The following is a 24,311-nucleotide window of genomic DNA, read 5'->3' as shown; positions in this document are numbered from 1 at the left end:
CATAAATTTTCCAAAACTTCCAATAAAATTTGTGCTTCAGCTTTGAAAAAGCGAAACACGTACTTCATTATGGATCACAAGCAGAGCCTTGGAGAGCTGAGGCGTGCCCTTTGGGATTCTCCCCATCTCCACCTATAAAACTTTTACTACTCCAATTCTGAGTCGCTCACCCCCCAATGGCCGGGCCCCTAGTTTCTGATCCGGCCGACATGGCCCAATTTCAGCACTGATCACAAGCATCGAAGGGGATATTTTATAAAGAACGTAAAGTTAAAGAAAAAGAGATTAGTATTAACAGTCAGTCACTTGTGCTAAATCTATAAGGTCTCCCTGAAAGAAAATCAATAGGAGTTCAGTCATTTAGGTTTATTTGAAACATGTAGTAAGCATTGCAGCATTTCTTAGTTACTAGTACACTACTAGAAAACCGCCTGTCAATGTATGACGGGTGAAATTTGGTTCTACAATTTCAACGAAGCAATTGACTGTTTGCTGATATTTTGTAAGTCGAACCTGCATAATGGAATAGTCATTCAGCCACTAAAAAATATTCTAATAAGCGGGATATTCCAATAACCGGGATAAAAAATAACACATTACATTGGTTTGGTACATTGAAAATGTGTTATATTAAGCGGAATATTCTTTGAACCGATATTCTAATAAGCGGGCTCGACTGTAGTTGAAATTATAACCTTAACTCCAGTGGATTAACCCTAAACTCCAGTATTTTGCGTTTAATGCTGCTCAATTTTTCATTTCTTCATTCTCCTAAAATAACAGTCTTAACTGTAAAACAATTAAGTTACCGGATCCAGTTCAACTTTGTCAAAATAAAGCATTTCCCTGCATGTCAAATATTACCAAAAAATATTATCAAATTATCATGCTAATGCACGAGTTTTAATGTAGATGACGTCAGAGCATTACTCAATCAGCGAATTCGCTGAGGGATAAAAATGAGGATTTGACTTTAAAAGCCATTGAAGAAAGCCCAATGCTGCCCTCTTCAGGACTGATTATAAAATATCAGTTTCCTACTTGATAGCAGCATACTGTACGCAGCTCTTTATTTAATCCAATTATTCTATAAACACTGTGCGAAAGCCAGTGGCGTACCGAGACAGATGGGGGCCTGGGGCGCTACTCGAAATGGGGGCCTACCTGGTATTAAAACTGAAGTTTCTCAAACTATGTGTACGTACCATATATTACAGTAATTATTTTAAGTGGTACATTTTTACATATTTCAGTAGTGTTGGTTTGATTTCGGATACTATTGTAAATACCACAGTAAAACATATGGTTTTAAGTAAAATTTAGTAAATACTATATTTTTAATAAAATTGTGCTTTTTCAGAAAATATCAAAAACGGAAAAAAGTCCTAAAATTATATTGTATCTTAAAAATTTATTGCATCTGAACATCCAAGTACAGTGAACAGAAACGTTTAGGCATTCCAGATTTAATAAATTTTAGGATAAAAATTGGCTTTTACAAAAAAAAACTTTTTACTATTCCTTTGAGTAAGACACACCAGGGAACTATTTACCTGATAACATCAACTAATCTCAGAGAAAAATATTTTTAAAACATGCTTACCTAAATAAGGATGAAATTCACACGTTCACAGTCTAAATAAAACTTTTCTATTAGATCTCACTCACAAAAAAAAAAAAAAAAAAAAAAAATGCTCTTTATGTTCTTCAGACAAAAAAAACTCTGGTGTGATCCTATACTTGCCTGGCGCGTTTGATTGAAGTGGAGAAAACGCTCCGCGCGGCTTCGCTGGTAGAATTAAAAATATTTAATGTTCAATAGAAATTAAGGCAAAAAAATTTTGCGTATGCGTGGGTTTAACTAATCCGATTTCTAAAGCGAAGAGCGTAATTTCCCCCGATTATCGGACAAAGGGTTAGGAACTATTTATTTTGCTTGGTCGTAGCTCATTTCTCCATAGTCAAGTAAGCTTGCAATCGAGTATAGAATGGATGGGAGGAGGTATTATACAGTCAAGGTCAAAAGTCCCGAAGAATTGACCAATTAAACAGTTTTACGCTGTCGAAAGGGGCATAGCAAAAAGGAAGTCCCCTTTGCTTGAGTCAGAAGGGGTCCGATTTGTTCTTAGAAGTTACAGCTTCGGGCAGGAGACGAAACTTAAAACCACAGAAGTGCAGCTGGTAAAAAGAAAAATTTATCTGACTGATTTTTCCAACGCCGCAAAGGATAGACAACTTCTCATTTAGGAATGGATTTTCTTGGTTATATGTTTGAATTTGGTTTCAAAAATAGTGTATGAATTAAGACTAAACCATCGTAGTCTTAATACACAAAACAAAACATAAAACAGATATTTTAGCTGTATACTGTAATGATCAGAAATCATAAACGTGCATCTGTTATGCATTAGTTTTTTTTTTATAAATTGTTTGAAAAAAAAATGCATAAAACTTTGCTGAAAGCACTTAACAAAATAAAAGCAAATGATTTTTATAGGTTTAGTTAATTAAAAAATTTGGGGCTCCCATTAAATTCGTGGCCCAAGCGCTCATGTGCCTTTGTACACTAGGACGGGTCCACGGGTCACTATGAAAAAAAGTCATATTTAACAAAATTTATGATATATACTCGCATATATAGGTAACTGATTAATATTTCTAATCATGATGTATATGACAGATCTACTGGAAAAAAATAAGATACAATTTCGGGGTTTATGTCAAAGCGGGGCCTGTGGGACATAATTTGCCCTCTCTTTGTTTAGGCAAGAGTCACTGAGAAAATATTCATTATACATAAAAAGTCAACTTTTTATTTATCTAAACCATGACATAAGGCACGTCTGGCGAAAAAGAAAACGAATTAAAATTTTGGGGCCTATGTCAAAGCGGGGCCTGGGTATCATAAACCCTCGATTGATCCCGAAGAGGTATTGATTGTATCCCTGAACAAATATTTGGTCTTTAAAAAAATTATGATTTATTAAGTCAACTTGTTTAAGTATTCAAACCAAGATATGCGACAATATTGGTGAAAACCAAAAATTGAAATTTGGGGGCCTGTGTCAAAGCGGGGCCTGGGGCGGACCGCCCCCTCCGCCCCCCCTTCGGTACGCCACTGGCGAAAGCTGCTGTATAATGTTTGTAATATTCTGCGCAATGTAATAAATTGCTAAGATCTTTGCTGGAATGAAATTATAATGTTTCATTAAACATTTAGAAATAGTATTTTCTGTTTCAAAGCAGCGCTAGTTACATAAAAATAATTTATTTTACGTCACATTTCTTACATGGTTTAAACGAAGTTTAAACTGACTTTAAGTGGCAGAATCGATTTGAACCGAGCAATTTTTTTCTTTCATATAGCTTTTATCATTTTTGTATTTCAAATGCCGGAATAATGTGCAATATTTTTGCATTGTTTCTTCTGTTTTACTTCAATAAAGCAACGACACTGCAAAAATATGAGTGAAGCATTAAAAAGTAGATACATTTTGATCAAAGCGACCCAAAATATTGCTGTACTTCAAATATTGCGTAGATGTTTTTAATTTTATGGCATTCTGTTGCAGATCCGTACGTAAAGATCTGGCTGATGCGAGGCGATAAACGGCTGGAGAAGCGCAAAACCCCTGTTTTCAAAGCTACCTTGAATCCAGTGTTCAATGAGGCATTCACCTTCATCGTCACTTGGGAACACATCCGGGAAACTTCAATGGCGATCACGGTTATGGACTGGGACAATGTGGGCAGGAACGAGGCGATTGGGGGCATCGTCTTGGGCTCGAAGTGCGGGCCCACCGAAGCCAAGCACTGGGGAGAGATGCTTACCAAACCGCGGACCCCAGTGGTCCAGTGGCACAAGCTGAAGCCAGTCTGAAGGAAAACTATGTCACCACTGGTGAAGATGATATATATATATATATTTGTGTGTGTATGAAACCAAAAAAAGAAACTGTCTAATCTCTGTACGCTCTCACTCTGTAGGTGTGTGTGTTATATACCACCCCCCAAAAAGCGCGGGAATCAATGCAACGACCGACCCCGGTGCTTCAAAAATGAAAACATCGAACTGCGTCGCTTTCTCGTGCAACGAACGAATGTATATCTCTCTATGTGTCACTCGGAAGCACGACGACTGTGCATCTATATAAATCTATATACATGTGTACCCTTTTCTTCTAGATCCCCTCACAGAAATTATCTGTCGTCGCAACGCACAAGGCCGGGTCAGTTCGCAGCCGAGGAACGACGCTTCCGCTTAAATTCGGGGCCAAAGAATAACGGAATAACAAGAGAATCAAATCGTAAGATGATGTTTTATTTTTTTGCAGCAGCTCCTTGTCATTCCTTCTGCGCCTTTGCCTTCAGTCTCTATGCAAATTGGGAGCCAGCCCTCGCTTTCGGGAGGATTTCCTTGATTCTGTGTTATTGGCGCCTTACCTTGTCTGCACAGCGAACAACGAAACATACCTGAAAGAAAATGGTCTTGAAGATTGTTGAAACCTCAGAGTATTAGAACAAAGACGACGTTTTATAATAAACGTTTTACTAATTTGGTGTTTAGAAATGCTACAGCAGCTCGAAGTAGTTGAGCAAGAAAGATTTCCTGCTTTCTGAAGGTGTTTACCATGATCCTGGTAATTTTTCCTTAAAAACTTGTTGAACAAGGGAAAATTTCTTGCACTTTTAAGGAATTTAACAATGATCTTGGTATTAAATCTTTGAAAAGTACTAGAGCAAGAATGTATTTCTTGCAGTTTTAAGGAGTTTACCATGATCTTGGTAATTAATACTTGAAAAGTATTTGAGCAAGAAAGAATTTCTTGCACCTTTAAGGAATTTACCATGATCCTGGTAACGAACCTTGAAAAGTAGTTCAGCGAGAGGGGATATTTTTGGACTCGTTAGGAGCTTAGGATGATCCTAATGATCGATTGTTGAAAATACGCTTAAGGTTTCATTCCTCTCTTTCTATGTGCCATACAGTTAAATTGCGTATCACTTTTTGGCTTCAAAAGTTATTTTTTCCTAAGATTAATTTTTTCGATACGGATATTCGGACACATTCTTAAGATCGATTTTCTTAGTGCTTCTTCCGTCATACATTTTTTTTTACACAACAGAACCTTTAAAGAATACACAAATCTAAACACGTTGTTTCCCTATTGGGAAAACGTTATTTAAAAATGATATACAAACTGGGAGTCATCATATAGCACAATTTTCATCCATTCTTTCCTCCCTTTTAATGGAGTTTTGATTTATTCTTATACTTGATTTTGTGTACTCAATACTTACCCTCTCCCCTCTTCTTCTTCTTATTTTTTTTTTGGAAAAATATTTGTTTCAAAAGTATCTTCGCTTTATTCTGTAAAGGCTTCTTCTCTAAGAAATTAAAAAAAAACACACACACACACACACACACAAAATAATTTTTGAAAACTAGAACCTAACACATTCAATGTTATAAATTTAGTTTCATAAAACTAAAGCTTACGGTTAGAAGAATTCTCACACCTTGTGGTAAAATTTTAAATTTTAAAATTTGAATAATCTGATTTTTTAAATTGTCATGTGGTGTTTTGCGCCATTGCTTTCCAAGGTACCGATAAAGATTTTCAATTTTTGTCGAGTTGCATCAATCAAAAATTTGCATTAGTTGTAATTGCTGATTACTTTGTTTTATAAGCATTAAAGCATGCAAAGTATTTTGTGTTAAATGTTTTCTTTGAAGAAGCAATTTTATTTATTTTTGACAAAAGAAAATGTGTTTTATATATTGATTTTTAAGACCGCTCCAATTACTAAGAATGACGGCTAAAAACTTTGTTACGTTTCCTAAAAAAAATTATTAAGATAGTGACACTGAAAATTTGTACTTAATAGGAAGATTTACAGAATTTCATGTTTTTTTTTTTTTTTGGAAAAGGTTAGTTTTAATGTCAAGAGGTTCTTTCAAAATAATAAATGTATAAGGTATTTATTATACCCTCGACGTATCAGAGCAGTTATTTGAAGTTCATAAAATTGTCGTTTAAAACTGCGTTACGTAGTTTAAAGACTCAGTGGTTCACGAGTGAGATTGCTGGATATGAGAAAAGATTTGGCTCTTATTGTATACTATTGATGTAAGCGCTGATTAAACTATCAAAACATAGGATACAGTCCTAAACAACGCTTTTGTAGGATTTCTGAGACTATAAACTTCAGCTTTTTGTATAGTAATCGAAAGTTCAGAAATTTAGGGAAAGAAGCTCCATTTCTGAAGCAGTTACTATATCTATTTAGAAAGAGCATTTTTACTGAAAAAAGCTTAGTGTATTATATAATTGGTGGTGGAATATGCTCTTGAGAACAATTTCGGAAGTGTAGAAAATCATCACCTCATCAAATGAAGCCTCAGAGGTTCAACATAAGATAGTATTTAAAAGCAAGTTTGCTTGTTAATGAATAGAAAGGTTTTCAATCGGTTGAAATTGAAGGGTTTGCAGCAATCAATAGCTGACTCCATTTTTTTTATTGTTGGGAAATCTCCTGGAGTTAACTCCATGTTGCCTCAAGCGAATGAAACAGCTAACTCATTCTAGCGAATAACTTGAGAATTATAAACCGGAGATAATTCCTTGTTGAACCAAACGAACTTGAGAACTATCGACCGGAGATAACTCCTTGTTGAACCAAAAACCAAAAAATGGAGTTAACTCCTTGTTGCTTCAAACCCTTCAATTGTCATGGCAAGAAAAGTCAGTTCTTTGCAGGGACGACCTTCGTTTTGAAGGTTTCCTAATCGCCTCTTTGCGCCTGAATTATAGGTTTTCGAAGCACACCCGGGGCCTAGGTAGAAAGAAAATTGCCTTTCCTCTTCACTGCCAAAATATTTCCATCAAAAACATGTGTATATTTACTTTGGAACCACAACTATGCAAATGAGTAGACTATTTTTCATTTATGAGCTTGTTTAGACATGTGCTGTACGTATTTATAATACTGTACTAGATTGCGTGAACTTCATTAAATACTCATATTTCGACATAAACTTAGCCATCTAAAAGATTCGTGTATTAAAATGGAAAATTATGGTAATGATGGTTTTTCGGTGAAAATAGAAACCTCTGTAAACTAAAGTCACCGAATTGAATAATGCCAGTTTGAAGTAAAGCAAACGAAACCTTTTTCCGCACCATAAAATAGGTTAGTTAAAGTGCAAGATAAATGTTTAACGCCAATAAATTAGTCGTAATACCAACTAACAACTATTACTAACTAACTATAGGCAAAAAAAGGCCAGCTTGACCTAGTAAAAAGAAATCATCGTATTAAATAACAACATGAAATTCTTGGAACTATGGGTTTTAAAATTTAAAAAAAAAAATCAAAATTAATAACATACATAAATCACATTAATTACTGTTATTAATGATTAAAGATTGTTGCATATTTTGCAAACTTTAAGGATTTTCTTGCTTTGCGTGAATAAAAACAATGAAGATGTAGTTTTGTCAAGCATCTTGAGTGTATTTTAGATGTTAGATGTATTTGATGTAAGTTAGGCACATTTCAATAGATAAACTGTAACGTAACAGTTTTGAGATTAATCGCTTAGTGATATCTTTTCTTTGTATGGCAAAGCGTACAAATTTTAATGTACCTTTAATTTCAGTTATATTTTTGCCTTTGCCTCTTATCACAATATCATTTTTTTCTTAATTGTGTCTTTATTAAATGAATTTCATTTTTAAAATCTTAAACTATCTCAGATTCTTCAACGCATTTGAGCTTTAACATGAATAGCTGTTGAGAAATTCATTAAAGTTTCAATGCCACAAACAGCGTATAATAACAACGAAACGTTTTCTGATATATCTGTGAGCAACAGCATATTATTAAGCTACACTTGAGCTAAGCTACTTATTTTTTTCTTCGTTTATTTACCAAGAATACTTGCAAAGAGTCATCTGATGAGAACATTCAGTATTAACGGGAATAATAGATTTAAATTTTAAAGGAAACCTTCCGTGGTATTTCTAGCGCGTAATATTGTTAGAACTTTTAATACAGATATATTTTTTCAAGGGTAAATATTAATGCGGATGTTATTTGTTAAAAATCCTAGTAAATGTTTCATGACAGTAAACTATAGATTTTATTTGCAGAAAAATTCCTCAGAGATGATATACTTGTCAGTAAATATCTCAAACACGTGATTTGCAATGAAAAAAGTAATGAATGTGAGAGAACTCGTTCATTTATCAAACCAAGAAAGTTTCATTATTTATACGTCATTATTAGAGATATACACAAATTATTTTTAAATCATTCAGAATTAATAGCTGTTATTAGAAAAAACCATTGGTGCTTAATAATTTTTTTTAATTTTGCAAGAAGCAACGGTTAACTGTAACTAAGCAATGGCTACAACAAAAATAATAAGGTAGGGCAATTTAAATGCAATAGTGAAATACCGTAATAGAAGTTAAAAAAAATAATAAATTTTAAGCAAAAACATCCAATTTAGAATTTGTAAAACGGTTATGCGCAGGGTTACAGTATTAACCTTTCGTCCAGATGGGATGTAAACGATCATGAGTCGGCTTGTTGCAATAAAATTCAAACGAAAATAGTTCAGATTTCTTTAAAAAAGTTGACAACCATAAGTAGTGTCCAGAATTTATTTATGTGCGTAGTCGACAACTTTCGATGAAATAGTCATCTATTTTTAATGGAAAAATATTTAAAGGACACCATCGCTATTGAAGAATTAAATGAAACTCATACGCACTCTAAAGCAACGAAAATAAATCATTGCTTTTAAGATTAACAGTAAAATACAGTTCACAGCTAAAAAGTCTCAACTCACCTTTATAACTAAATGCGCCATGAAATAACCCAATGCAGCTGATGTCATCAACGCTTAGAAGATGCGCAAAAATTCGAACGTAGGAAATCGTGTAATAGTCATCGTGATGATAAAATATATAAGTCGTATATTCTCATCATTATTCTAGTCATCATATGCTCGTAGTTGCTTTTCCATCATCCGAGGACAGGCAATTGTACTTCCCACCTTAGCGTCGCTCCATGTCTTCCATTCTTTCTCTGCATGTGTCTGTGTATTTAGCTTCGCGCGTCTGTCTGTCTGTCTGTCTGCATGGGTCGCGGAGGCTTCTCCACGAGCGTTCCTCGGCAGCGTGCCCGAAACTAGACAACGGCCTCCCCCGGAGTGGTCGAAAATGTCAAACTAATTAGCGTGATTAATTCCTTTAAGGTAGGTAGGTGAACACCCTAATTTTTGAAAATTTCGGTATTGAAATTTTGAGAAATTTTGATAGACCCGATATTAGGGTGGTTCAAAAATACTTTTTTTTCCGCTAGAGTCCAGGACATCCCCTATTTTTTTTTTTTTTTTTTAACTTACTCATAGTAGTATGCTGTAAAAGTTTTACATTCTTACTTAAAATTTAAGAGGGTGCTCAATGACCCCTCAATTTAACATCAGCCATAGCATAGAAAATGTCACAAATTTAGAAACGTTTAATTTCCCGAGCTGTTTTTTGTAAATAATTATTTTATTTCAATGTATATGCATATATTATAATATGAAAAAATATTTTATCAGTTCGTTGTATTTTTTAACCCCTCTCTCCATACGTATAAAATTTGGGGGAGGGGATTGAGCACCCTCTTTCAGTTAAATTATTAAGCCAAAATTCTTCCCGTACATAACTATCCACAAGTCTAAAAATATTGATGGGTGTCTTGTTATCGAGGAGACACTTTTTTTTACATGTATTTTTGAACCACTCAACCCGATATTCTCCTTTCTTAATCCGCAGTGTTTTAACCCTTTATTTCTGGTAACAAAAATTATTTATATACTCAGAATATGAAGTAATAATTTACTTAACACATATAAGATGGATTTTTGCTTTTTAATTTTGTTATATTTTCAACATATGTTTCTGACTCTGTGTCTGAAACATTAAGTTGTGTTAGTACAATAAACCTAAATGTAAAGCAGCGATATTGCAAGACTCAAGTCACACAGGTCACCAAAAGAGTAACGCTCCTATTGGAAAACGTAATGTTGCAATTTGTATTAACTTAATGCATTTGAAACTTTGCAAAATGTGTAATTGGTGATATTGATTTGCTATAAAAACTAATGTACAAACAAACAGTGGTTTCAAGTAATGTTAAATTAAAGTTAGGTTTATCGGGGAGGGGGTATTTGCAACATTTAGCTATGAAACATAGTTTTAGTTAATTACTTCCAATGTTGGAGGCTCATGGCTATCGAAGAGTTAAACACAAAAAGCTCTTAAGATGCCAAAAATGTGAGTACACTGGAAGTGTTAAAAAAAACGGTAGTTTTCAGCAAAAAATGGGGATTTTTACTCAAAAACTTTTGTTTTGAAACAAATAAACAGTCAAAATATAATAATAATTATTTTAAGTTTAAGCAAGATACAATGGCTATAATAGAAAAAAATATTTAGGGTGTTCGTCTACCTTAAAATTGCATCTAGTATCAGTGAGTTATCTGCATTATTGCCTGCTATTTTTGAACTAAATGAGAAAAGTTGAACCATACAGCTCTTAAACATTGTTCAAAAACAGAAAAGATTAAAAGTTACGAAATTAGAAATATTTTTCTGAAGTTCTGAAGCAAATATTTCAAAAGGATCACTGCAGTAAAAATGATTTTTTTCATAACTTGTAAGTACATGTTTAACACTGTAATGCCTTATCAAGTGAAGGAGTCACTGGGAAAAAGGCCTAAGTCCAATCTTTGAATAAAATGAAAAGCTTATTTATAGGACAACGATTTAACAGAGATAATACATTTTTGGAAATAGTTATTTTTTATTAAATAATGCTTAATTACAAATATTAGGTAATAAAAATTAACATTTCTGGTATAAAATGAATGAGTAAAAATTAAAGCAACGATTTCATCTGAAAGTGAACTTAAATTGTTCTTCAAGTAGACCCTTAAAATATATTTTATTGAAATTACAGTTTCAAATTTTTGGATTGGTCAGAATTTTTAGCAATTCTGAAAGGAATAAAACCTCCAATGAAATTCAATAATCATCCAATGATTTTTTTTAGCAATTTATAATTCAACAAATTAATCTCCTCCTTATGTTGATCTTGGAATGCTTATATATGTCATTTAATTCATCATCAGATACTAGGTTCAATGTGGGAATGAGTGTTCTATATTTGAGACAGTGCTGCTTATTATCGATTACTTTTTTCATTGTTGCTTACTTCTTTCTTATAGCCGAGAAAATAATGTGTGTTATTATTTTCTCTTGCTATTCTTTCTTCTAATCCATGTGGCCTTGAATTATATCCTACAGAACCTTGGGTGAGATATTTCGTCTTACGTTGAATAAACGAAATAAGTCACATTGTCAGAAATGAATAAACCTTTGTGTGACAAAGGAACACAGTAGGAAAATATTGCTACTTTGCCATTATGTTGCTGCTTGTTACTGCGTTTGTCATAATGTGATCAGTTTTTAAAATATATCTGTATACCATGATTTTCTTCAACACACAGTAACAACACTTAAATTATCTATCTGTTTATTTGAGTTGTACTTGAAAAAGAACTTCTTTGAAAACAAAAGTGCTTAATCATCAAGTGTAATTTCAGTTATTTATTATATTTATGTATTTTTAGTGGTTACGAACTGTAAATAAATTTAAGGGATGATTCTGAAAACATCAACGCTTTTATAACTTAATGAAACCGATGTAATCTTGAATGACCTCAGTCAAGCTGAGCTGGTTTTGAGTAAAAGTGTAAACACTGAAAGTGTTAAACTTTCTAAATAGCAGTCATTAATAACTCCCAAACACACATATTCAGATCTGAAATTAATACAACTGAAGTTCGTGTATAATAGAACAATTCCTTTATTTCAGGATATAAAATGTCCATCAATTGAATGGGTGGCGGGAAAAACGTTGTTCGTAGGTTTTTAACATTTTTTTTTCCGATGATAAAACGCTGAATATAGTCCAGAGAATGAATCACCTAAGTTTTTAGTTCGTTTACACGACCAGAGAATGTGCTAACTAACAATAACCTTGTAAATAAAATGTTTATAATTGATGTAAGAACGTTGTATGTTGCAAACTTGCCTCGGAGCTTCCTTGCAATAGGAAGTGTAAGTAAGTAATTGAATGAAAAACGTTGTATGTTGCAAACTTGCCTTGGAGCTTCCTTGCAATAGGAAGTGTAAGTAAGTAATTGAATGAAAAAACGTTGTATGTTGCTCTCAGTAGCCTGTTTAGTACATTGCAATAAGCAGATTCGTTTTTTTTTTTTTTTTTTTTGCTGTTGTGAAAAGTTGTTTTTTTCGACACACAACATTCTTCCCGCCACCCATTCAATTATTCAGTTTTTCCTGTTCTGTAAAACCGAGATTCTTTTACCATGTTCTGAATCAATTGAAATGGGATAAACAAACTCGACAGCAATTAATTACATTTAAATAAAAAAAAACCGCATAACTAACAATTTGAAAACAATGATTTTTTTAATAGTTTTTGTGGAATGAAATCAGTTGCAAAAACGATGTCAAGAATATTTAATTATTTTTGAACTTATTTATATTTATTTATTTATTTATCATCACACTTAAAATTCCAAGAGGTAATAGAAGGTTTTTGATGTTTTTAAATATTAAAACGTTAAGATACTTTGTTAATAAGGTAATTTCAAACGAAAGGTAAGAAAATCTTAGCTCACCTTTTTATAACATCTTGCTTTTCGCATCAAATTTACAAAGCAGATAAACGTATGTTTTAATTTCTATGTGAGACACGCATTGAAAAGTCATATTTTACAGTAGACATCATTGATTTTACAACGCATTTAATAAGCAGTGTCTTGATAATTTCTTGGGAATTTTGACTTGTTTCCTTGCAACAAGTATCTAGTTACTTGAAAAGAAATTCTTAAGTTCCTCATCTTGAATAATTTTAAAAAAAAGAAGTCGCAGATTATTGGCCATCTGTCAACCACTTACACCCAATGATATGAATAGATTTTTATCGTCAGGACATCTCTTGAAAAGGTAGATTTTTAGAAAACTAAATGCAAATAATTTACTTTATTTGTTATCATGATGCAAATTAAAGTTAAGTAATTTTGTTCACTGAAGTCGTTTCATTGGATTAACCATATGAATGTTTAGCTTCAAAGCCATTGACTCTATTTAATTTAATTTTATTCAAGCTTAAAAATTTTTGTTGGCACAAAATTTACCAAAATTATCCTCTCTTTGGGGGAGGTCAAGAAAACAGTGAGATCTTAGAACAGAATGGACCCGCAGATAGGTGTACAAAGAGGATACTTGTTTCCTTCCACCCTTGTAGACAATAGGGGCCTGTTAGGGGGCTTCGGCCGGATAAACTAGGCCTAGGGGCCAGGCCCCAATACCCCTTCTTTGAGATCATACGTTTGTACAACGGAATTCAAAGAAATATCTCTATTTATGTATTTGGCCGACAGTGTAAATAAAAATCAGAAAACTGTTTCATTGTCTGTTTAATTCTTGCCATTATTTATGTGTTTCTTTGTAAATCATATCATAAAACACTACAAAGTAGGTGATATTACCCTGTTCTTGGAATATAATTTGGGGACGACAAGAGCACTTAACTTTATAATAAACTGGAGAGCTGTTTGAGAGATTTGAATTCATCTAGTTGAAATACTTGTCCTAAAAAGGAACTGATTTCAACAATGAACTCCTTTTTTTTTTCAACTACTGTGTATTCTAAATATGAAAACACCTACACATACGTGAATTAATGCGTTTTTAACTAACGTGACACATATGTCCCGCTATTCAAATTTTGTTTGGACTCATTCAAAGCTCAAATCGAAGGTTTGAAATGAGTTTGACAAAGGAAAAAAATATTCTAAATTGAATCATGTAAAATATATAAGGGGCATTCAAATGAAACCCGGTCACTGGTGTAAAGTAACTGTAAGGATTTTATTAACTCAAACTTTGCCAAAACTGTTGGCACATTTATCCCTTTGCGACATTAGTCGGTCGATTCCATACTTGAAGAAGCTAATAGACTGCTGCTGGATTCAGACCTGGACCCAGTCACACACTTTGTCGTCCGTTGTGAATCTTGTTGTCCCGCAAATAGTAGTAATTTAAATACTGTAACTCGATACACAAGTTCAATTCTTGGTTATAAATTAACTTTAAAATGAAAAAAAAAAAACATACATAAATGAAATAAATAGGGGAAAAGACAATATTACATTACGGTTTCCCTATCTTATCTCAGCGGGATATTTTCCCTTGAGACAGCCTTTCTTAATTTGTTTAGCAAGTGGAACCTTTTCAATGTCCACTTCTTCGTAAAACCCCTGGTTTTTCTTTAATGTGTAGTACATTTTGAACAAAATGTTCTGAAAACTCTTTACTTGTAATCAAAGTAGAAATTATTTTGAATAAAACTAGTTATCTTCAACATTTTTCTCTTACTTTCTTAAAATAAATATACTTCAATTAACTCTATCAGGAAAATGTATCAAGTTTAAATTTCAATGAAATCAGTAGTACGTAATAAAACGTACGTAATAAACGTTTCGTACTGACACAGTCGAAGGTCGCACAGTCACAATAGCTTGGTTTTAAACCCAAATTCATTTTGGTATTTTCTCCTATGTTCATTTAGAAAATGCTAATTAAAACGCTAAAGCTAATAAAATGCTAATTAAAATTAAAATGCTGGAAAAAGCTGTAAATTAACTCAAACCATGGCCCCACTAGATGATCCTGACGCTTAACGGGCCTTGTCTATTTATTATTTTTTTGCGTGAAACCGATGCAGCTCATGCATCCACTAATCAATGTCAACGTTTCAAAGTTTATTTATTTTTTATTGAACGTCACCCATTTTGGCCGCAAGAGGCGCTGAATGGAACCTCTGCATGCACCAATCAATGATAGCGTAATGGAAACAGGGGTACCCTGTAGCGCCCTCTTTGTTACCGTGGGTTTCAGCGATTGTCACGGCCTATAAGAATTAAGTGGGGCCATGCTCAAACCTTATTTTTGATGGTTTTTAAAATGACTCCTTTGAATTAAAACAAGGAATGGAAGTTTTGCTGAGCAGTTGAGTAAGCACCATGTAACCCTGGGATTCCGCGGAACACTACTTAGAAATTCTGCCCTGAGAGTTCGAAACTAATTACTTTTGTGAACAAGATCTATTTTCCTTCCAGGCCGCGGGTTCCAATATAAAACCGATGGCAGATAGCTAGTAAGTAACACCGCTCAGTGAACGAGACACGATGAAGCATTTTGTTATGCACCACCAAGGTAAAGTGCTTTAAATCATACACCCGAAAAAATTTCTAAAACTGAAGCCTTTACACAAAAAGCATGTTTGGATCATTAAAAATTTTCCAAAGTAATTTAGAGTGTGTTTTTTTTCTTCATAAGAAAGCCAAAATAAAAAACTCCGTCGTCAAAAACTGGATATACTGCTCTAAAATACTTGAAATTTCTATATTATCTAACAGATATTTTAACGAAACCAAACATTTCCTTTATAACAAAAATATTTTTTTCCCGCAATGATAAAAAAAAAAAGAAAGAAAAAGAAAAGTGTTAGAAGATTGGTAATTTTGTAGCAGGAGAAAGCTTTCTACTTCTCAGCGAAATTACTACTATTACCTACACTTTAACAAAACGCTATTTCTAAATGACAGCATTAATCATATCTTTTTTCGCAACAATTACCTTACGGGTGCGTTTTCCTTGGTCAGTCATAAATGTGTAATATATAATTGTTGTCTTAATGGTATATAAAGTCATTAACTCTAATTTTTTTTGACACTTGCGGTCATTATGCAGAGAAAATGAGATATCTAAAAAAAGAAACTAACATTTGCAGTTTTCTCATTTCAAATAACAAAGAGCACATGATTTGAGCCAGAACTTATGTGCAATTGGGTTTCTAAATTTAAAATAAAAACTAAAAAAAAAAAAAAAAGAAAGAAAGAAAGAAAGAAATGCGGAAAAGGTAGCGAATAGTAGTGAAATAAAATTCAGTGCTTTCTTTGTTAATCAAAGAGCTTTTAGAAATTTAAGATATTTAACTTTTAAAATTTTGTTTAAGAAAGCGATCGCTCAATGCCTGCTAACTCATGCCGAAATATATAGATTGGGTAAAAAATTTGCTTTAAAATACATGTATGAGAGTTTGTTCTCACGCCAATATGGGTCCCTTTCACATGATGCTTTCTCTATTCCATTGTGCTGCTATAAAACCATTGATGATTCGAATGCAGCGCAATCGCAGAGCCAACTCACATTTGTGAAATACTAAGCGATCTTCGAGACTTTAAGAAAAGACATGTTTAATAAAGAACAATAACCCTCCGATAGCGCTAAGTTACGGATAAACTAAACTAGCGCTAAGTTACTAGCTAACTACGTATGGTTGTCCGTAAAGTATTACACATCTTTTTCCGGCTAATTTGACTCTCCCTCTCCCTGTCACACATAACGGTACATTACATGATCATATACAGTGACCGCCGCTTATTAAAATCATATTCGTTCTCAGAGAACATTTGATTTTATAAAGCGGCTGATTTTATGAACGGGCATACCTACCTTTAAACAAATGAAATGTTTTGAAGTTTAAATACTTTTAAAATGAAATGAATTACGCCATCAATATTTGTTTTAAGTATTTCAAAATACAGTTCTCATTTTCACTAAACATGAGGGGTTTATTTTTATTTTTATTTTACTCAAGGGTCTTAAAATATTGGCGTATTGCAGTATGGTTAACAGAATTGGAGAGTTAACCCATTAAGCGCCAAGTCTACCCAGTTTGGGAACCTTCAAGCAATATTTTTTTCTTCATCAAGTGATTAAGATATCATTTTGAAATTTTTTAAAATGAATGATAGAAAATCAAACTTGATTCCTTATTTTTTCAAAAAGGTTTGAAATGTAATTTCTTTTTAAAAAAAATTTTAAATTTTGCAAAAATTTCTTGTTTTTGCATTACACAGGAAAAACAATTCCCTAAAAATAATTAATGCGAATGTAGGAAATTCGAAACATAAAACATGAAGCACAATAGAGCTTTTTTCAAATCACAACAAACAGGGGGCAAGAAAAACACTTTAAAGGAGTTTTATTAGACTTTATTTACTGAAGTCTCAAAATGGGAGACTTGGCGTGTTCTGATTAGCAGAACTAGTCATGCCTAACCCATTCTGCATGAATGAACTCTCCCCTTTTTTCCTGTCGAAGCCACAGCCCCCTTTGTATTTTCTCACTGTAAACACTTTTTTGTTGTTCAAGGTCAAGAGCAGAACTTTTAACAAAACAAGTGACATTCCACTCGTTTAGAAAAAAGTTCTGGAATAACAGGGGTGCCAATCCTCCCTAAAAGATGACGCATCTCTCTGAATTTCCACAGATCACGAAAGAGATTCCTGTAAAAGATCAAAATTCCCTTTAAAACTATTCCTCCCCCCATAAAAATATTTCTCTCCCCTCCCCCTTGGGGGGGTTCCCCTTCAATAAGGGAGGTTGAATTTCAATAGAGAAATTTCTTCACATTTTTTTGGAAATCAAATATATAGTTAGAATTTTCGACTTTGCTACGAGCTTCAAACAATATTAAAATAATACATTTAAGCTTATAACAAGAAGATGAGTGCAGTATAACTAGTCAGTGAATTGCCAAATTCTTTTCAGATAGTTGAGAAAAATTTGTTTTAATGGAAATCGCTTAGATCACAGATAATGCGATTACTGTCTCAATTTGCACTTTTCCAATTTATCGTAATTTTTTGGATGAAATCGGAGAAACTATAACCGTTGATAATTCCTCAATGTCAAGCATGCTGGACATTTATTTCTAAAAACATTATGATGATGCATAAATCATGCCATCAAACATGTTATAAAGCAGTCGAAAAGTTAACTGTAAAAAAACCCTTGCCCATAATGACACAAATACACCGTCATGGAGCCCAAAAATATCTTTGTTCCATTTTATAAGAGCCATTTTATATAGGGTGAGTTCGATCGAATCTGCCATACGAAAGGGGGTGATAGAAGAGCTCAAGCGGAGCATAGAACCACCCATTATCGTGTCCAATCCTTAACCGTAACCGAGTTTTGGTAAATTTAAGGAAAATGAGTAAAAAAAAAAAAATTCTGAGAAAACGACCGATTTCTGAAATTCCTGTAGGACCTACAAGGAAAATAAGTACATATTTGGAAAGAGCAGACTAAATCCTACAAAATGATACCTTTTGCATTAAGATAGTCGCATTTTACCGAGAGCTACAAGCTTTGAAATATTGGACACACTCAGAATTAAAATGGTGCCAACGTTTTTAATCGACATTTTCAAAAACAACCGTAAGAGCTACAATCGGGCAAATCTACCAAAAACTGGCCCATTTTATTAGTTTTCAGATGCTAGAACAACAAATCATATTGGGCTTCAAGTTCAGCTGAAAGTCAGGCTTTTGTTTGAAACAGTGTAAAAATCTGCATTCGTTAAAAAAGGAAAACCAGCAAAGAGTCGCACTTTTCTGTTTTGCATTTTCTGTTTCACGATAGCATGTTGCTTTCTTTGTTTAAGAAAATGATATTTTTATATAAAAATAATAGTTTTAACATTTAACTTAGAGAAAAAACACATGAGATAACGATTCGTAGAAATAAAAGAAGCATTACTTTCCCGTGCTTTTCACAAAGGGAAAATCAATAAAAAAAAATGTTACACCAACATCGATTAGTACATTTAATAAACCTTAAAAATTTACAATAGCTGCTGAAATTGGTCGCCGCCACACCTGATACACGCTCTTGCCCTTTTGCGAACGGAAACAACCGTTGCTCTTAGAGAAATTTCATTCCTTAGTTTCCCTACTGCTTCATCAAGCCGGTCACTCAATTCTTGCAAACTTGCTACTTCTGTTTTGTAAACTTCTTGTTTTAAGAATCCCCAAACAAAGAAGTCCACTGGCGTCAGGTCTGGGGATCTAGGGGGCCAAGGGATGGGGCCTGTACGACCAATCCATTGGGGATACTGTTCAGTTAGAAATTCCCGAACGGCATTTGAAAAATGTGCAGGGGCTCCATCGTGTTGGAAAATGATTTCTGCCCTCTCCTGAGCAGGAATAGCATCAAGAAGGTCAGGCAAATGATGTTCAATAAATTCTAAATATGAGCTTCCTTTTAGGTTACCTCGAAACACATACGGACCAATTAAATGATCTCCTACTACGCCAAACCAAACATTTATGCTGAATCGAGTTTGGAATGATGAGTTTCGGGTTAAGAAAGGATTATGTTCAGCATAATGATGCCAGTTATGCAAATTTATGATGCCCCCTCTAGTGAACAACGACTCATCTGTCCACAATATCTTTATTAGAAAATGGTGATCTTCAGTGTCTCGGGCTAGTAGCCATCTGCAAAATGTTATCCGCTTTTCTAAATCTGAATTGCGCAGTTCTTGTACTAGAGTAAAATGATACGGGTGATACTTGTTTTGGTGCAATGTTTTCATCACTTTACGTTGTGATAGTCCACCTTCTATAGCAATCGAGCGTGAACTCACACTTGGGTTTTCCACTACTCGGTCCAGCACATACTCCTCAACATCGGCAGAACGGTGATCCTGGCCCCTCTCGAACAATGTACCAAATGAACCTGTCTCCCTGAGCTTTCGATGTATAGAGGCAAACACAGCTCGATTAGGTGCAGAACGATTTGGGTAACGGAGACGGTATTCTTTCTCCGCTCTGCGAGCATTACCATCACAAAATCCGTACACGAAATGCATATCAGCATACTCTTCGTTAGAAAATCGAGACATACCCAAAAATCGAGAAAAGAATATAGCAACTTATCTTTAGAAACTTTAACGAAAACTTTCAAAAACTAAAAACACACTCTCAACTGACTTACTGTAAAAACAATCATAATTCTAGCATTTTCCAAAACACATTTACAAAATATCAGAAGATTAAAAAGAAGCAAACGATACATAAAATATTATGACAAATGAATAATTCTGTTTAGTTTTTATTATCAATTGTTTTGTTAAACAAATGCTTTTTATTTTCAGACGATATTTTTCACAATCATAAATCGTAATCGGAAATCATTTGATGGGTCTGTATACGTTTTAAGGTCTTATAATGCAGGAAGCTCATATTTAGAACTTATTGAACATCATTTGCCATATCTTCTTGATACTATTCCTGTTCAGGAGAGGGCGGAAATCATTTTCCAACACGATGGAGTCCCTGCACATTCTTCAAATGCCATTCGGGAATTTCTAACTGAACAGTATCCCCAATGGATTGGTCGTATGGGCCCCATCCCTTGGCCCCCTAGATCCCCATACCTGACGCCAGTGCACTTCTTTGTTTGGGGATTCTTAAAACAAGAAGTTTACAAAACAGAAGTAGCAAGTTTGCAAGAATTGAGCGACCGGTTTGCTGAAGCAGTTGGGAAACACTAAGGAATGAAATTTCTCTAAGAGCAACGGTTGTTTCCGTTCGCAAAAGGGCAAGAGCGTGTATCAGGTGTGGCGGCGACCAATTTCCGCAGCTATTATAAATTTTGAAGGTTTATTAAATGTAATAATTGAAGTTGGTGTAACATTTTTTGTTCTTGATTTTCCCTTTGTGAAAAGCACGGGAAAGTAATGCTTCTTTTATTTCTACGAATCGTTTTCTCATGTGTTTTTTCTCTTTATTAAATGGTTAAAACTATTATTTTTGTATAAAAATATCATTTTCTTAAACAAAAAAAGCAACATGCTATCGTGAAACAGAAAATTCCAAACAGAAAAGTGCGACTCTTTGCTGGTTTTCCTTTTTTAACGAATGCAGATTTTTACGCTGTTTCAAACAAAAGCCTGACTTTCAGCTGAACTTGAAGCCCAATATGATTCGTTGTTGTATCATCTGAAAGCTAATGGAATGGGCCAGTTTTTGGTAGATTTTTCTGATTGTAGCTCTTACGGTTGTTTTTGGAAATGTCGATTAAAAATGTTGGCACCATTTTAATTCTGAGTGTGTCCAATGTTTCAAAGCTTGTAGCTCTCGATAAAATGCGACTATCTTAATGCGAAAGGTATCATTTTGTAGGATTTAGTCTGCTATTTCCAAATATGTATTTATTTTTCTTATAGGTCTTACAGGAATTTCAGAAATCGGTCGTTTTCACAGAATTTTGTTTTTTTACTTATTTTCCTTAAATTTACCATAACTCGGTTACGGTTAAGGATTGAACACGATAATGGGTGGTTCTATGCTCCGCTTGGGCTCATCTATCACCCCCTTTCGTATGGCAGATTCGATCGAACTCACCCTGTATAGTGCTTCGGGTCATTGCAATTTACCGTCGCTCGATCCCCGACATGGTTAATAAAAAATAAAATAAAAAAAACTATCTCTTCTCTTTTCGTGTATGAAAATCTTAAGGCTTTTTGCTAAAAGGTAGTAATATGCGTGGGAAAAGTTCCATTTTGAACAAAAATATATAAGAAGGAATGAAACAAGAATGAAAACCAGACCTGGAGTGATGTACGGGCAGAGGGGGGGGGGGGAGATGTCCTTAAGGGGCAGAACGGCTCAAGAAATTGAAAATAATTAGCATACTAATACTTATTAACGTTGTAAATGTACACTGCTAGCCCCTGGGGCTGGCCTCCACGGCTCAAGAAATTGAAAATAATTAGCATACTAATACTTATTAACGTTGTAAATGTATACTGCTAGCCCCTGGGGCTGGCCTCCACAGCTTTTGGTGCAAAGGGGCCCACAATTTATGGTTTTGGGTCTCATGAAAACTTAAAAGTTCTACATTTTAAAGCTTGAATATGTTAAATATGCACTTAAAGTACCAATAAATGGCTGTATTCATTACATAAAAAGGATTTTAGGGCTTCCTAATTGGATTTAGTCAGAAATAATTCAAGTATGAACATAGTGACAGGGATCTGTATGTTATCCCCATTAAACGCCAAGTATCCCATTTTGGGACTATACCATATATCCTAACCTAATAAATATTTTTGCAAAATTTCAGCTACATATGATTAGAGATGTGTATTAAACATCCAAACACATGAAAACTTAAGTATTTCCAATGTGGTTCATATAGCGGCGCTTAATGGGTTAAGACTCAATATCGTTCGAGAGTTTACTAAATGTTTGGTATTGTTCAATATTATATTTTCTTCCTTGCTCTGAAGGGCATGGTATATCATCAAGCGCTTTTCTGACATCAACTGAAGAGGCAAATTTGGCGCTGGGATTTCTCATCTTCTGAGACCAATTCCTTCACTTCTTGGTGCTTCTTTATCAATTTTTTCGCATGATGTCCAAAATTTCGGTTTTATAAAACGGCGATAGTGATTTTATTAAAGGATGGTTTGGTATTGCAATGATTCCGTTCTTCCAGATTTGATTTTAAAAAGCAGCTGATTTTATAATCCAACGATTTTATTAGTGGCGGGTACTGTATATTGTTACATTTTTCTTACCAATTGTTACTTTTCTTTCCCATTTCCTCAACCCTTGTCGCACATTTATAATTTCAGGAACTCTCAACCATCAATGCCGTTGGTACAGAATTGTCCCATAATTTTAGTAACTCAGGGCCACACTAATGCAAAAATGTTAATTTTCTGGTTACTATTGCATTGCATGTATAACCTTATTCTGCACTGAGTCGTAACAACGTAATTCTAAAAAAAAAAAAAATCATTTACCACTCCTATAAGAGGGCGAGTCCCATCCTTTGCATGCACCGGTAAACGTTTTTACCCTCTCCTGCGAAGTAGTAATAATGTGACTTACCTTAGAGTGACTTTGAGGTACAGATTTGTGGACGACCCCACATTCCAAATCGCTGCTTTGAAACGTACGTGCGTAATCTTGTTAACAATTCTCATAAATTGCTTGATATTTCACTGACGCGAGTTAGCTCTAACGATGATAATAACATGCAGACGCACACGTGAGCAACTGCCATATCCGCTCCGTAATATTCATATTAGTGCAGGATATTATAGTGTTAAAAATGCGCAAATGTTTTTAATCATGGTTTTCTTATAATCAGTCTGTATTTTTTTCTTTTTTTTTGTTATTATTTAGCTAAATTTTCTTATTATTTTTATCATTACGATTGTTATTATTATTATATATTTATCTACTCATTTTACTATTTTTAATTAAATTTTTGGTTACAAAATAGTGGATCAACTATTTAGTGTTACATAATACTTACAAAAAATAAAAGGACATACAACATTTTAATTTAATCAAATACCGGGGTTTGTAAATCATTTTAGAATATAATACCATGCTCTGCATGAAGCATAAAAGTAATATACAGTCTTCTCCCGCTACAACGCGATTCGACTTACCCGAAACGGCTATAACGCGAGTTTTTCACGAGTAACGAATTTTTTTTTTTAATCTAAAGCGAATTTCTCTCTGGAAACACGAAAATATTTGGACAGGAATCATGATTTTAAGTGTCGCCTTCGTTATTGTTTGCAATATATTGACTTCATGAGTGTACTGTCATCCTTATAGCATTACGGACTGCGCAAATTCCCACACACCGCACTAGTTCAACCATCACTTTGTTAGTGCGGGTATTGTAACCACTCCTCATTTTTCATTTAGTTATTCTAAATATGAAAGGTGATGAAACATTGTGGCTCCTAGGTATGCTGCTTCATCTAAAGTTTGTGAAGACGGAAGCAAAAAGTAAAAGTTTGCGACAATTTAAGAAAAGCTAAATATTCTTGATACGCTTGAACAACTGGAAAGTGGATCGAAGGTAGCACGACAATTAAGTATGGAGTAAATCTTTCATACGTACAATCAAAAGTCAAGAGAAGGTAATCCGAAAAAGTCTAGAACTGTACGTACGGTTTTATTTTATGCCTCTCCTTCTCATTGGTCATTGATTTTGTGCATCTTAACGGTATTTAATCTTGAATAAAGCAGCTTTTTTAAAAAATACGGTAAAAACTCAGCTCTTTATACTAAGGCAAATTTAAAAGTCTTTGCGCCTATTTTTACAGCCAAAATACTGCTGTGAATACAAAACAAACATATACATTCCCAGCAGTGACCATTCCTTGAACCGTACCATCCTTATCCGCCTTTTGCTCTGAAGAGGGGGATCTGCTATCAGTCATTTAAGATGACGGTTGTTCTTCAGACGTCAACAGCTTATGAGCAG

The 24,311-nt window shown here is 34.0% G+C and overlaps 1 protein-coding gene across 1 annotated transcript in view; it reads left to right on the top strand.

The window, feature by feature from the left end:
- Nucleotides 1-4,593, top strand: part of LOC129227292 (synaptotagmin-7-like) — a 280,815-nt gene extending 276,222 nt beyond the window's left edge. Inside the window, exon 8 of the mRNA XM_054861830.1 lies at nucleotides 3,573-4,593. Coding sequence (XP_054717805.1) covers nucleotides 3,573-3,880 — 308 coding nt within the window. The 3' untranslated portion in view covers nucleotides 3,881-4,593. The remainder of the gene's footprint in view (nucleotides 1-3,572) is intronic.
- The last annotated feature ends 19,718 nt before the right edge of the window (nucleotides 4,594-24,311 follow it).

The sequence above is a fragment of the Uloborus diversus genome, chromosome 8 (genome assembly GCF_026930045.1).
Source record: "Uloborus diversus isolate 005 chromosome 8, Udiv.v.3.1, whole genome shotgun sequence".
NCBI lineage: Eukaryota > Metazoa > Arthropoda > Arachnida > Araneae > Uloboridae > Uloborus > Uloborus diversus.
Note: the sequence above shows the minus strand (reverse complement) of the source record. Positions and strands in the feature narration are given on the sequence as shown.